At 36.1% G+C, this 15528-nt stretch overlaps 1 protein-coding gene across 1 annotated transcript in view; it reads right to left on the reverse strand.

The window, feature by feature from the left end:
- The window catches only part of vps8 (VPS8 subunit of CORVET complex), a 181120-nt gene that overhangs the window by 18295 nt on the left and 147297 nt on the right, over nucleotides 1-15528 (reverse strand). The window contains exons 41-43 of the mRNA XM_067441498.1: nucleotides 5635-5804; nucleotides 3012-3180; nucleotides 1464-1517 (exon numbers count right to left, since the gene is read on the reverse strand). Of these exons, the coding sequence (XP_067297599.1) occupies nucleotides 1464-1517; nucleotides 3012-3180; nucleotides 5635-5804 (393 nt within the window). The remainder of the gene's footprint in view (nucleotides 1-1463; nucleotides 1518-3011; nucleotides 3181-5634; nucleotides 5805-15528) is intronic.

Below are 15528 nucleotides of genomic sequence, written 5' to 3' on the forward strand. Positions count from 1 at the left end.
AATTCATTTGAGATTTTTTTATATCTAAATATATATTTGTATGTATCAAATTTCCGTATGGTTAAGGGTACATTATTGCATCTATGCATTAAAAAGTAGTTTCTGCTGCATTCAAAGATAAAAAATGAGAACAAAAATGGAGTTAGTGTGTCGTCCTGCCAGCCTTGTTATCATTAGCATGCAGGAGTTTTGAAGAAATACGTGTTAATTAAAGCGAAAGTCTCCACAGGTATAGTTCCTGAAACCTTTGAAGTGAAGGAGAGTGCTGCATTTTGCCTGTTAATGATAACAGAGTGCTTAGTGATGCTAATGGCTGAGGGTTTATTGGAGTGGGGAGAAGACAAAGAGATGCTGGAGAAGAGGAATAGGTCAAAAGGTTCATGTCACTTCCTGTCTAGTCTTTAAGGCTCACTGTCACATTGCATAAAACGCAAAGTCCCTTGACCGACAAGCAATGAATGCTCAATGGAGAGAGAGAGAGAGAGAGAGAGAGAGAGAGAGAGAGAGAGAGAGAGAGAGAGAGAGAGAGAGAGAGAGAGAGAGAGAGAGAGAGAGAGAGAGAGAGAGAGAGAGAGAGAGAGAGAGAGAGAGAGAAAAGGAAAGAGACAGACTGACATTTGGGCAGGACTTCAGTTTCAGTCCCGCCAGTAAACAAATGCATGAAAGAAAGAAGCGAGTGTAATGCAATCATAAGCAAGCTAATTTGCTTTGAACCAGCAGGGAAAAAGCCATTTACGTTTCATGGATGAATGAACACACAAAAGGCAGAAGCAGGAGAGCTATAATTCTCCATCTAGCTGAAGTAGAGCAAAGGTGCACCTGTAAAAGTGCTACATTTTGTCAGTTATAAAAAAGAAAAGAAAACGCAACTTGACATTAAAACATTTTATGGTAAATGTGTAAAACCAATTATTTTCCTGCCACTGCCAGACTTTTCCGTCATTTATGACAACGCCTCCCTGCCATTGACAGAATTGTCAAGACAATCCATGTTGAAAGTGTTTTATGGTAGGGGGCACTATTAAGCATCTTCTGAAATAGTAAAGAATCTTCAGATCCAAACACGAGGGAAGATGCAGAAACAAGCTTACGTACATGCAAGCTAATACAAACATTAAACGGCATATAAAATCAAAACCCACAAAGAGGTAACGTCTGTGAAGCTTTGGGTGTGTGGATGGACTCAATCTTTTCCAACTATGTTTTGATCATCGCTCTGAATCCGAACCAGGCGTAGTCTTTGACAAAAACGAGATTTTCTCAGCTTTTGGCTCAGAATGTTGCTTTTATGGCATGTATTTTATGCAACATACCCGCATTCAAGTCTTGATAAAAAAACAATTCATTTATAAGGCAGAGGCTCTGTTCTCTCTTTTGATGTATTGCATGTTCAGATATTTATACAAAACAATATTATGGAGGGCCATGCAAGTTTTGGGAAAATAATCAAAAATGCCTATTACCTTTCTCCCATTAGCATCTGCCACATTCCCACGATGAGCAGACGTCACTTTGGTCTGAAACACACAAGGTAACAGTTTAAATGTGATTGACAGAATATGACAAAAGTAGTGTAGAGATACAAATAGATAGTCTCAAATAAAGATCTGTTGTATTAATTTCTCAACTGCCTTAATTTTGTCATAAAAAGATTAAATAATATTTTACAAGGGTCTGCATGGGTCCTCTATACGATATAATTTGCTGTTTAGTGTTTCTTCTTTCATGTTTCTGCATGTTGGTATATTATTCTAACACAAAGTCCACTTGGCCTTTTGTCAGAAGTAGCATGAATACTTGAAGTACATCAGAAAAAGAACGGGGGATCAGTTTACTGTCAGGAATTTGTCGCACTGCATGGAGTGTAGACAGCATCCCTGATTAGAATGGGATCTATTTGCTTTTGTCTTTTATTTTATTAATTTTGATAAGCTATTGTTGACCTTTTTTACTGTCATGATAATCTAATAATAAGATCCTGAGCTTTTATAGCTTTACATTTACAGACTTTTGTTGAGGCGAAGTGCAGTATCAATAAACACGTGTCCAGGGTAAAGGAAGCCTTTAGAGTTGCCTTGTTTTTGCAGTTGTGCTAATACTCTAATCACACCAGTTACTACCAAAAGAATCACCGTGGCAACACCTCTGTGATTAGGGATACTAGCATAGCTCTCTTTTGTGCCTGCAGCCGTCAGCCTCCTGTGGTTACGACTAATACAGGTGCATGCTGAGAAAACCATTTGCATTCCATTTACATACACCACAGCCACATAAGAGATATCCAATTAGCGTGGATAATACATACACCCTGTATGCATATAAAAGTAATTAAAAACTATATCACCTTGGATGTGAACTCACTGTAGTCCCAAAGAGTGTGTGACAGAAAGATACAATGATGAAAAGAAAGATGATTAAACTGAATGAAAAGACCCTTCGTCCGACTTAAAGAAAGATTCTATGCTGATATTGTTATGATGGTATCATGACAGATTGATAGATACACTGTTAGATAAAACAAGACATGACCAAATAGTTCAAATGAACAGTAACATTTTAGAATAAGGTTTCATTAGTTAACATACACTAATAATGAACTGTACTTCTACAGCTATTATTAAGCATTGCTCATTTAAATTTTAACATTTACTACATTATTAAAATCAAAAGTTGGATTTGTTAACTTTAGTAAATGCACTGTGAACTTACATGAACAAACAACAAACAGCTGGATTTGTATTAACTAACATTAACAAAGATAAAAAAATACAACATTTGAATGGCCTACTTTCTTCCACCTGAATGGTGTTTTTTTGGTTTGTTTTTTGGTTCATTTCGGGGCTTGATGGATGTAAGCTGTATGAACTTGTATACAGTATGACTATTCTTTAAGAATTATTTTATTCTTCTCCATAAGAAAAAACAGCATTGAAAGGACATAAGGGTGAGTAAAATACGACAGAAGTTTCCTATTTGGCTGAAGACATATTTGACTGTGAAACGTGACTGACCTGTGCCAGAGAAGCAGAACGTGATCGGGAGCTCTCTGCGCTGGGTCTGTCCGCTGGCCGCGAGCCCTGGCTGGATGTGCATTTGTAGCAGCTCCATGAGTACTGCCTCTCGCTCAAAACACCTGCCTCTTTACGCTGAAGACACTGGCAATGGTACAGGTGCCCACAGCTACACATGAAATAAGAGTTTAGAATGACGGTACTCTTGGTCAGTTTGTGTGGCAAGTTTGGGTAGCATGCTAAAACAGCTTGCTTAGGCTAGAAATATGTGATACAAATCAAAACAAATATCTTTTCTATAGTTTTTTTTAAATCTAAAGATTTTAAATCAAATAGCATTCATTTGCTCTGAACAAACATAATGCTCCGACACGATCCAGGACGCCATTCAAACAAATCATCAACAAATCAAAGTCTGTACAGAGACGCAAACAAAGACTTTATATATAGGAAGATGGTGTACTCCGATTACTTATGAATGGGAGTAAGTGCAACGCCCAATATGGCGACTAAGCCTTGTCTTCTAAATTAAAGAGCCAATCATTGATTAGTAAAGTCATCACGTCACTGCAGCTGGTGTTAGAAGCTCTGTTGTCTATAGACACAGGCAGTGGTCTGAGACGTGTGTTTAGTATTGCGCATGCGCATTAGCTTTGTCCAGGCTGATTTTTTTTTTTTTTTCACGATTCAATTGTTTAGAAATCACATTTATGAGAGTTTTGCCAGATTTCATTGGTGATTTCAAATATGAAATGTAATCGTAAGACGGGTGAACAGTTTAGGAGAATTTGATGTTACCCCATTTAAAGGGTTAGTTCACCCAAAAATGAAAATTAGAAGTTTATCTGCTCACCCCCAGGGCTCCCACATGTAGGTGTGTTTGTTTCTTCAGTAGAACACAAGTGAAGATTTTTCAACCATTGCTGTGTGCCAGTCATATAATGGTGTGAATAGGTAACAATTCTATGAGAGCCAAACAAACAAACAAAAAACACATGCTTAGACAACGTGCACAAAAACCCTGCTTCTCCTCACAACATTGATGTGTTAAGACTGTGAGAAACAACAGTTTTTATGTAATTTTTTTACCTCATATCCCGACGAGTCTCATCAAGTTTTCCCATCGGCGATTACTTCCATCTGATAAGGTCAAACTGGCACAATCATAGAAATATATATATATATAGATTCCTCATTAGTGTCTGTGCGGATTGGTCAAATGAGGAATCTACATATTACATATCTATGATCGTGCCAGTTTGACCTTATCAGATGGAAGTAATCGCCGATGGGAAAATGTGATGAGACTCGTCGGGATGAGGTAAAAAAAAAAAAACAACTAAAACATAAATACTGTTCGGTTTCTCACAGAAGGTTCGTATCTTAAGACATCAATGTCGTGAGGAGCAGCAGGATTTTTGTGCATGTTGTCTAAGCATGTGTTTTTTTGTTTGTTTGTTTTGCTCCTATAGGCTTGTTACCTATTCACACCATTATATGACTGGCACACAGCAATGGTTGGAGTTAAAAAATCTTAATTTGTGTTCTACAGAAGAAACAAAGACACCTACATGTTGGATGCACAGAGGGTAAGCAGATAAACATCAAATTTTCATTTTTGGGTGAACTAAACCTTTAAGGAAACAGGAGCTGCACTTGCATGCCCGAGAGGCATTTCAAAGATGGCCGCCAAAGGAAATGACTTGTCTTAAAGGTTCAGAAGATCTATTGATAGAAAACAATATAATATACAGAACTATGTTTTCAGTGGAGTATAAAGACATTACATAATGTACCATTTTTATTACTTTAGAATGAACCATACAACATAGGTCCCCTTACAGTGAAATCACCATTTTGCACCATCATGTTTCTACAGTAGCCCTAAATGGACAAACTAGTGATAATGTACAGAGCTAGTCATTCTCTGCTTTCTCCAGCAACAACATTTTTTGTCCTGTGTCGGCCACCGTAACTTCTTTATGTGCTCTAAGTGTGTGTGTGTGGTGGGGGTGGAGGGCAATTCACAACCTCATTGCTAGATGCAGCTAAAAATCACACACTGCACCTTTAAAGCGACTTTGACTCAAATGTGCTGTGTACAATGGACGTGTCAAAGTGAATGTTCTTTCCCTTGTCCATTTGTCGACAGGCTGAAGTGCGTGGAGTATGTCAGAAACTGAATGCGTATCTGAATACTGTATCCAGTGTAGATAGCATCCATGATTAAAATGGTTTCTATTTGCTTTTGACAGGACATATCCAGTGTAGGCAAATGTCAGCCCTAAAGCGACGTGATACTAGTGGCCTATGGGTGCTATGATGTATATCTATTCATCAATGTTTTGCTCTGGAGGCAGTCACATGCAAATGCCAATATGTGATGTCGAGTCGTTTTTGGAGCTTGATTAAAAATCCATTAGATTAACAGTATTTGTTTCTCCAGATATTCTATACATTTTGCAATAATATAACATTTTCAGAAATTCTTCATGAATTCATGCAATGTCATAAATGAGTAGTGAAAATCGATATTGTGACAGCCCTAATTTATAATGTAACTAATAATTACAGCATATAGAAGGTAAGTCCTGCAGTGCGCAGATGATACGTGTGTGTGTACCTGAAGATAATGATCTCCTCCTCGCTCTCCTGACGTCTTTTGTACTGCTGTAAGCAGATGTTGCAATGGTCCTGTCTTGGGTGGAGTCCTCTACTGACTGCCTTACGCAGATGTGACAGTGACCAGTGAAGATCAGAGTTCAGCAGATTGGTTGTTGTCTCTAACAACGTCTGATGGAAAAAAGAAAAAAGTAAGTAAACCATTGAAAAGATCTTGGCATTGCGCAGAGATCAGCACGCATTGAGAGGTCCTGCACACTCAGATCATGCAGGTTTGAGTCCAGGCTGTGATGGAATTAGAAGAATAGAAAACAGATAATTAGATAATGAAAATAGATGGAAAAGACAGCACTTAAATAATAGTGCAAGTGACAGCAAAATGGGTAGCTGATGCCACACTCTACACTACAATAAATTTCACATGCTATACTTAAACACTTTTCTAATTATAGTACAATAATTACATATTATGGCACTTTTCCATTGCATAGTGCAGTTCGGTACAGCTCGGTTGAGGTTCCAAGTGTGCTGCACTGATACTAAAAAGGATGTGTAAACACTGCAGATCACTGATTGTTCAGAGAATGATATGCTTTTGTGACAGTGATATAGCGGTTGAGACCCTAAACACATCGCTAAATACAAGATTAGTTTACCCTTGTGCGTCATTGAGCAAATCATGCGATGTTGTCATCTGCGCTTCGTTGTACGAGTGCCTACTCTCTGGTTTTTGGCAGTATTTTGTTTTGCTGCTATCAGCCTCATTTGAAACAAACGTATTTGTCTTGTACTTAAAAAAATCCACATGCCGAGAAGTAGAGGCGGCACAATTACAACTATCATTCTATAATCCCACCCACTTTAAAGCGGTGCCAACTGCAGTGGAAAACCTAGCCGAAGCAAAGCGTTACCATTCAGTGGAAAAGCGCTATCATATATCCATATGAATCAAGCAGTTTAACACAAGTCTTCTAAGGATACAATTATTTTGTATGATAAACAGATTTCACTTAGGATTTTATTCACAAATGTTGGTAAACAAACTATCCCTTTAAGTAAACTTCACAAAAAAGTGAAGTTAAAAAGTTAACATATAAGTAAAGTACCTACATATAAGCACACGCTTTGATTTCTGTAGAATTAGACCATGCATTAACGTTCTACACTTTTGAGCATTTGTTAATTAAATATTTTAGGATATTGGTTATGTTTTTAGCTTCTGATACTGTTAAGTGTGAAATATTTAAAAACGTTCAATATGACACATTAAAGTAAAAATAGTGTCAATTACCCCGTTTCAGTTTGCTGAGTGGAGGGAACCCATTTTCTCTCATAACCACAGGCAATGGAAGAAATGCCATTGAAACCAATGGGGTATGTGCAACGACTCAGGATATAAAAGGAAAGCAAATTCCCTTTCGACTCCCTTAAACATTTTGGTTCTATCACAACCAAGTAACATGAAATTTGTGAAATGGATTAACATTTGAGCTTGTGCTGACACTAAAATTGCTTCAGTTTATTTCTAAGAGCGAAATAATTTACACAGTCTCTTCACCAGAGGCTATGTATTTTAGCAAGGTCATATAAAAGACTAAGGAGTGGGATAGAAGCGGAGATAGAGGTGGTGGTGGGGGGAGGGGGGGTGTTATTTCATTTTGCTATTAAGTGCAGCATTTTGAAGAGAGTATTACATGCACACACCAACACAAAATACACAAGTCTGCAAATACAGTACACACATAAGAAAGCACATTTAACCCCCGCAGACATTTCAAAGGAATGGATGGAACACACATTTCAGAATATTTCATCAGCTATGTGGCCAATTCACAAAGAGTGCATGTTGAAATGTATGCCAGGACAAGCTTTCCTTAAGGATTGTGTGTGCATTTATGTGTGTCTAAATTATGTCTCAGAAAAAGGGCAAAATTTGTGTGTGTGAGGGGGGAAATCAGGTGTTATTCTCACCCCTTCCTCGCTATTTCCTTTGAATGACAAGCTGCAAATTCCCATTGGTCATGGAAGGGAGAGTGCAAATATACACGCTGACACGGTTTCTTTCACAGACAAAATGAAATATCACATAACTATATACAATAAAATGAGAGTTTGAACAAAGAGAGAAAATAAATAAAAAGAGAAAATGTTTTTAGCACACTGAAAAAAGCGCATTATCGTTACTCTAAAGAACTGTTTACAATTGATCTCTCTCAATAAATGTACTTTTCTGTCTTGTCACTGGTCTAACATAAATTAGCTGACTGGAAGTAAAACTAAGTTTTGTTGGTGTAATTTAAAATAATTGCTTAAAATCAAAATGACAATTGTGTATTCAGTGTAAGCAACATGACACTGACATCAGCTAGGTTTGGTTTTCCCCTCACGGTAACACTTTATAATAATGTTCAGTTGTAAAGTCATTTATAAGTGGTTAGTTAATGATGAACTAATCATTTACAAAACATTCATAAATGATTATCAAGTGATATGCTAACATTTTATGAATGTTTTGTAAATTCCGTTACAAGTCATTTACAAGTGGTTAGTAAATGATTAACTAATGATTTATGAAATATGACTATGCATTCATAAATGATTAATGAGTGATTTGTTAATTATTTTACATATATTTAGTAGATTCAGTAATAAGTAATTTACAATTGATTAGTTAATGATGAACTAATGATTTACAAAACATGACAATGCATTTCATAAATGTTACTTTTTTGTATGTTTTGTAGGTTGTTATAAATTATTAACAAGTTATTAGATAATGATAAACGAATAAGTTACAAATCATGATTATACATTCATAAATGATTAATATGCTAACGAATATTTTACCTCAATGTACATTTTGTTATATTGTTTATACAGCAGCATGTAAATATATCCACACAAATGTTCAGTGAGTAGATTGCTTAGTTATCGTCACATTAGTGTGATGAAGCCTAGATACAAAAAAGTTACTTTTTTTAAATTATATTTTTATATTATAAACTTGCTTTATATTTCTCTCAGTTATATACGCAGTTGTCAGCATGCGAATAAAAAAACTCAGTGGTTTAAATGGTCAAATACGTCGAAAATACCCATCTTGTTGAGTACTAAAATCAGATGCGTATATTGGATCAGTGCATTAGATATTTAAGTGACAGCAGCCTAATACTGTATATCTGCTACTGTTTGTGCCCTTAAAGGTTTAGTTCACCCCCAAATGTAATTGATGTCATTAATGACTCATCATAATGTTGTTCCACACCCATAAGACCTCCGTTCATCTTCAGAACACAGTTTAAGATATTTTATATTTAGTAACATATTTTCAGTCCTCAAATAAAGATGCAAATGGTTATGAATCAGCGGATTGATTCATGATTTAGATCACGTGACATTGGCGGTCCGAATCATGAATCAATCCGCTGATTCTTAACCGTTTTAATCTTTATTTGAGGATTGAAAACAAACGCGGAAGAGAAGACAATGCTGAATAAAGTCGTAGTTTTTGTGATTGTTGGACCAAAATGTATTTTCGATGCTTCAAGAAATTCTAATTAACTAACTGATGTCACATATGGACTACTTTGATGATGTTTTTATTCCCTTTCTGGACATTAACAGTAGTGTGCCTACACTTTCATGAAGGAACAGAAAGCTCTTAAAGCTCTCGGACTAAATATAAAATATCTTAAACTGTGTTCCGGAGATGAACGGAGGTCTTACGGGTGTGGAACGACAGTTTGGGAATATACTCCTGAAAATAAATACCCAATAATTCATGAACACTGGCCACAGAAAACACCTTGACAAACTGCACTCCCGATTCCACTTACAAAGTTCAGATCTCAAAAGTAACAACATTATTTAGCCTTTATGCTGCAAAAATAAAAAATAGAAAGAAAAAAGGGAATATACTAAAGTCTAATGTAGTTTTATGGACACTATTAGTCTACAAGTGACCTCAGGTGAGAAGTGAGTACTGAGAGACAACAAGGTGAAGAAAGCAACTAAAATCTATCAAATGAGTTAGTATTGCAAAAAAAATAAAAAAATAAAAAAAATAATGTCTGGCAAGTTCAGGGGAACTTCAGACAACAAATTCTCTTTATTCTAGTTTATTTCATCTTGACTTTTCGAAAACCACTAGCAAAGCTTTTTTTCCCAATGAATCTCAAACCAGGGAGGAATTTAATCCAGTTCCTACTTTATAACAACACTTAAAGACTAATAAATAAATAAATGCTTTTTAGACAGCTTTAAAAAAAGTTGTGTGATAGTTTGAAACAAGGGAAAGTATTTATAGGGAGTTGTTCATAAAGTAAAGCTGTATAGCCGTAGTCAGAATTATTGGCTCCCTTGGTAAATATGAACAATAAATCTGCATTGTTAAAGGTGCCCTAGAATGATTTGAAACAATATGTTAAATTGTTCTCTGATATCTACATAGGGTATTTGGCTTATTTAAGGGCAAAAATTGTCCAGATACAGTTTTACAGGTCCATTTACAACCCTATAAATTGTCCCTAGGATGTAATGCTCTGTTTTACCCTTATTTGGAAGAGTCCTGAATATTAATGTTGAGCTCTGCTCTGATTGGCTTATTTCAGCCGCTCACAGCTCACAGCACAGCAGTTCAGTTGTTCAGCGAAGCAGCTGAGCTTGTGAGTCCTGACCGTCCTGACAGAACACAGACCGACTGAATGACACTTTAAGCAGAACATCTCAAATGAGATAGCTAAAATGCAACCAACTTGTTTATTGGTGTTTTCAAATCGTCCGCGTGCGAGAAAGAGCATGCATGCATGCGGTTGCCAGATTTCATTAGTTAAATCCCCCTAACAGAGCTTCTCTGTGAAAAAAACATATACAATCCGATGTTTTACCTAAACATGTCCATTCTGGCAACCATATGCACGCAATCTCTCTCTCACGCGCCGGTGAACTGAAAACACCAATAAACAAGTAAGCTACATTTCAGCAATCTCCATTTGAGATCTTCTGCTTAGTTTCACTCAGTCTACATTTTAGACTTGTCTTTTTTCGTCAACGATATTGCATGTTTATATAACGTTAGTCACAATGTAGGCTACGCAGTGACTCTGTGATGTACTTTGAAATACAAGCATGCAAAAACATCATAAGCTTACTTCAGTTCTCGAAAATATAAATATATAACTTATATGAATAGCCTTGTCAAAGCTTGCAGGAATACAGTTGCGCATTTCTTCAGTTTAAGACACTGAGCGAAGCTTGTTTGAATGGGCCGAACAAACAAACGATTTTGAAATAAATTGCTGTGATATCCGATTATAATAAACCTCGGCCATGACTGTTGACATATGAAAAGTCCTCACGTCTCCTACACAGCCTGAACATGACGTGTGTTATGAGAGCTGCCGTTTTTGCTATCCTCAAGGGTCTTTACCTCCAGTCCTGATGATTCGGCTCTGTCAGTTCTGCCTGACAATGAACATGTTTGGACAGATGTAAATGTTGGGGGCGTGCATATAAATGATCCCCAACACTTGCATCAAGGTTGGGTTTATGGTGAGAAGCACTTTTTCGTGGTGTTTTTGATTCACAAGATTTACATAAGAAGTAGAAGGTAATGGTGTTCGAGACTCACAGTATGTGATTTTTATGTACTGAACTCTTATTATTTCAATATGGCAAGGTTAATTAAAATTTTCATTCTAAGGCACATTTCATTCTTTAATCATTTTGACCTTTTATCAAATTAAAATAAAAAAATAACAAAAATCTAATCTTTCACTAAATTAAAAAGGTTTAAAATGGGGGACAATCTCATTATGAAATATATGTTTGTTGGTTTTTCCTCCTGACATTGGCCATAATCATTTGTAGTAGATAGTATATTTACTTGTACACAAAGGGTTATAGTTTTATCCCTGTGTTCAAACCTATCTGGTGGTTTTGCTGCCAAAAAAGTTTTTATATTAAATAGTTTAATCAGGCCATTTAAAGTTCCAGTTGTGTCTGGCAACTGGATATGCTGGAGTTTGTTTTTGGATGAGCAAGGAGGATTTTTCTTGAAACCCTCTCAAACAACTTGTGATGATTTTTTTTTAGGCTTTATGATTCCACTATTTTCTGCATTACTCCAGCTGTGAATATTCGAGTCTTTAGCAACTCAAACTCACTGTGCATTAAGACAATATAGACATTTCATCTTCCAAGCAGATTCATAACATCTTTAGTTAATTGGAACTTCTTAATTATTGCCTTGATGGTAGAAATGAGTATTTTCAATGCTTTAACTGTTTTATTACAGCAACAAGCTGAACTATCTTTTACTGCAAAGAGCTGTATTCTTTTACTCATTCTGATTGATGATTATGGGAATTCGGCCATTTGTCCCCCTCATATTTATACTTCTGTGAAACTGGAAGTCATGGCTGGACATTTCACACACCTAGTCAGCCTGGTGTGCTAAATAAAATGCAAATATGAATGGGAATATACTTCAGATTTTACTTATAAGAATTTCTAGGGGTGCCAATAATTGATGCCAATGTGTATTGGATAAAAACATTTATTTCATAATGTTATTTCCCCACACATTCATTAGTTTTTGTGATAAAAAAAAAAAAGAAAGATCAAAAGTATTAAAACTGCAGATTTATTTTCACAGCCTTTTTTGAACATATTTACCAAAGGTGCCAATAAAACTGACCACAATTGTAAGTGTGTGTGCCACTGATAACCATAACGGGAACTGAGAAGTCCAGGGAGCCTCTTCAATTATGCACTTGTTAATTAATGAAGAAAAAGCAATTAATGAGTTCTCATAACACTCCACCCTCATCTGACCCGATTAAAGCAGCTATGAGGATAAGCTGGAATATGTTTTTGAAGGACATCACTCTGTAAAACATTATTAAGAGGGATTAGGAAATTATCTAGGTATGTGTGTGCAACACATCAATAGTTTTGCTTTTATAAATATTGTTAAAACAATTCCTGGTCCCTAGTTGGATGTAGAGGTTCCTACACATTTTCAAAAATCACAGTCTTTCCAGACTCAAATTTCCAGACCCCCTTTCAAACAACCTTTTCAGACCATTGTGGCGAGGGGGACGAGCAAAAGACCAGGGAGCAATGAGTGAGACCGGGGACGTGATTGCGAAAGAGCGTCACCTGCGAGGCACACCGGTCTCGAGTCCTCTCATGAGGGAGCTCGGAGGCATTTAAGGACAGGTGACACCAGTCAAGGACGAGAGGGGACTAGGCCTGGATTTATGTTATGTTTTGTTTACGTTTTGTTGTGTGTGTGCGGGCAGTCGTCTGTAAAAGGCTCTCTGTGTTTTGTTATGTGTGTCAGGCAGTCGTCCGTGAGGGGTTGTCCGCGTTACTTTTGTTTTGTTTCTCATTTGATTAAAGGGTTAGTTCACCCAAAAATTAATGACTCACCCTAATGTCGTTCCACACCCGTAAGACCTCTGTTCATCTTCTGAACACAGTTTAAGATATTTTATATTTAGTCTGACAGCGTATCTAAGTGTAGGCACAATTTACTGTCCATGTCCAGAAAGGGAATAAAAACATAATCAGAGTAGTTCATATGTGTAATCAGTTAGTTAGTTAGTGAGAATCACTTAAAGCATTGAAAATACATTTTGGTCCAAAAATTGCAAAAACTACGACTTTATTCAGCATTGTCTTCTCTTCCGCGTTTATTTTCAAACCTCAAATAAAGATTCAAACGGTCATGAATCAGCATATTGATTCATGATTCGGCGTCAATGTCACATGATTTCAGAAGTTTGGCAGTTTGACACACAATGACTCAACATTAGGGTGTCATTAATGACATAAATTTCATTTTTGGGTGAACTAACCCTTTAAAGTCTTTTGAATGTTGTCCGGTTCCCGCCTCCTTCCTTTCCATCTATGAACCACGTTACAACCATATTTCAACATAAATGGTTCACACATTATTTTTTGGTAAATAGCACAGTCATCTGTAATAAATATTTTTTATTTTTTCTGTTTTTAATTGGTTTTCTTGAAGTGATAACGTGCTTGCATGAGGAGAAGCCTAAAAAGCTTCATTACCTGCATGTATTCACCTCTTATACATGAATTTTATACTTTAAATGTGGTTTGATGTATCATGATCACCAAACAGCAAAGTACAGTCAGATTAAGATGACTAGTTTGAGTGATTTGAGTGGCACACACACATTTGGGATTCACGTTAAAGAATTAGTTCAGTCATTTGTGTTCGACAATCAAACAATCACTAAACCTTTATCATTAAAACACTTCTAATAGGGCTGGATTTTGACAAATGTCATGATGAAATTTGATTTCGATTCTCAAGCTTGTCATTCAATTTAATTCCAATCTCAATTCAATTACCAAATTTGTAGAGGTTTCAACATTTAAATTAACATAAGGAAGTTTTTATAATAATAATAAATGTAATGACTTTTTAATGGCATAATTGTTTCTACTTGTTTTTTGAAATGTTAACAAAAAAACACAAACAACAACAACAACAAAAACCTTTCATTAAATATTGAAGATCATGTTAAGTAAAAATGCAATGAATATGCAATAGTCCATCTATTTTAGCAAAATGGTTCCTTAACAAGTTTATGGTAATTGAATGGTTATTCTGAAATAAAAGTAACATTACGTGATATATTTATATCAGGTGTGCCCAATCCCATTCCAGGAGATCTACCTACCTGAAAGTTCAGATGCAACCCTAATCTAATAATCTAATCTGTCTGTAATTATCAAGTGCTCCTGAAGATCTTAATTAGCTACTTCAGTTGTGTTTGGATTAGAGGTTAGAGTTGATCTTTGCAAAAAGGTAGATCTCCTGAAATAGGATTGGGCACCCCTGTTTCACAAGCTGTTTTATTGACCTCTTTCCGTGGTTGAAACACACATTGATCGATTAAATTAGACATGAGTTGTACTTTATCTTTTAACCTCTTACACTCTAGGGCCATTTTGTTTGGCCTACCCAAATTGAAAAGCCTCCCATACACACATACAGTGGTCTAGGTTCAAATTCAGATTGATTTTTGATTGATTGATGTAAGTATATGTTGTCTAAGCTGTAATAACCTCCCAAAAAAGTTGGCGCTTTTTGATTTCTTTCCCCCATAAATTCATTTTTGAAAGTGTGTAACTCAGGCCCTGTGTGCTCTAGGAACCTGCAGACAGTTTGGGCTATTTCCACTAAATTACAGAAAATAGTGGAAAAAAGAGGTTTGTCTGTGTCATGTTGTATGCCAGATTTATTCAAATGGGTTATTTTTTTTTCCTTTCCCCCCTCCCCCGACCCTGCTATCCCCTTCCACCACCATATACAGTGATATAAATGCAATATCCCAGTGTCATTAAATTAATTATACATGCTGGAAGCAGCCCAAACTGTCTGCAAACTGTTCCTAGAGCACACACTTTCAAAAATTAATTTATATTAAAAAATCAAAAAGCGCCTAATTTTTTGGGGGGTTATAACAGCTTACACAACATATATTTACATGTTTATCACTTTTAGCAGTGTTTTATGTAACTTTAAATGGTTTCCTGTAAAATGACACCAACATTTTGAACCTAGACCACTGTATGTGTGTATGGGAGGCTTTTCAATTTGGGTTGGCCAAATCCAGGCGGAAATGGCACCAGAGTAATTTAGAGTAAATACATTATTATGTGTAAAACAAATACCAAAGTGATGCATATCCCCAGAAAGTAGAGACTCTAAGCTTTCAAATGGTACCACATATGACATCACAGCTCCTCCACAGACATTTAAAATGGAAAGTATATACATGACGATGTCATTCCCGTAAGAGGTTAACATTAATTCTGATGTCCGTTCATGTTTATTTCATGCTGTAACTAGTAG

The sequence above is a fragment of the Pseudorasbora parva genome, chromosome 4 (assembly GCF_024679245.1).
Source record: "Pseudorasbora parva isolate DD20220531a chromosome 4, ASM2467924v1, whole genome shotgun sequence".
Classification (NCBI taxonomy): domain Eukaryota; kingdom Metazoa; phylum Chordata; class Actinopteri; order Cypriniformes; family Gobionidae; genus Pseudorasbora; species Pseudorasbora parva.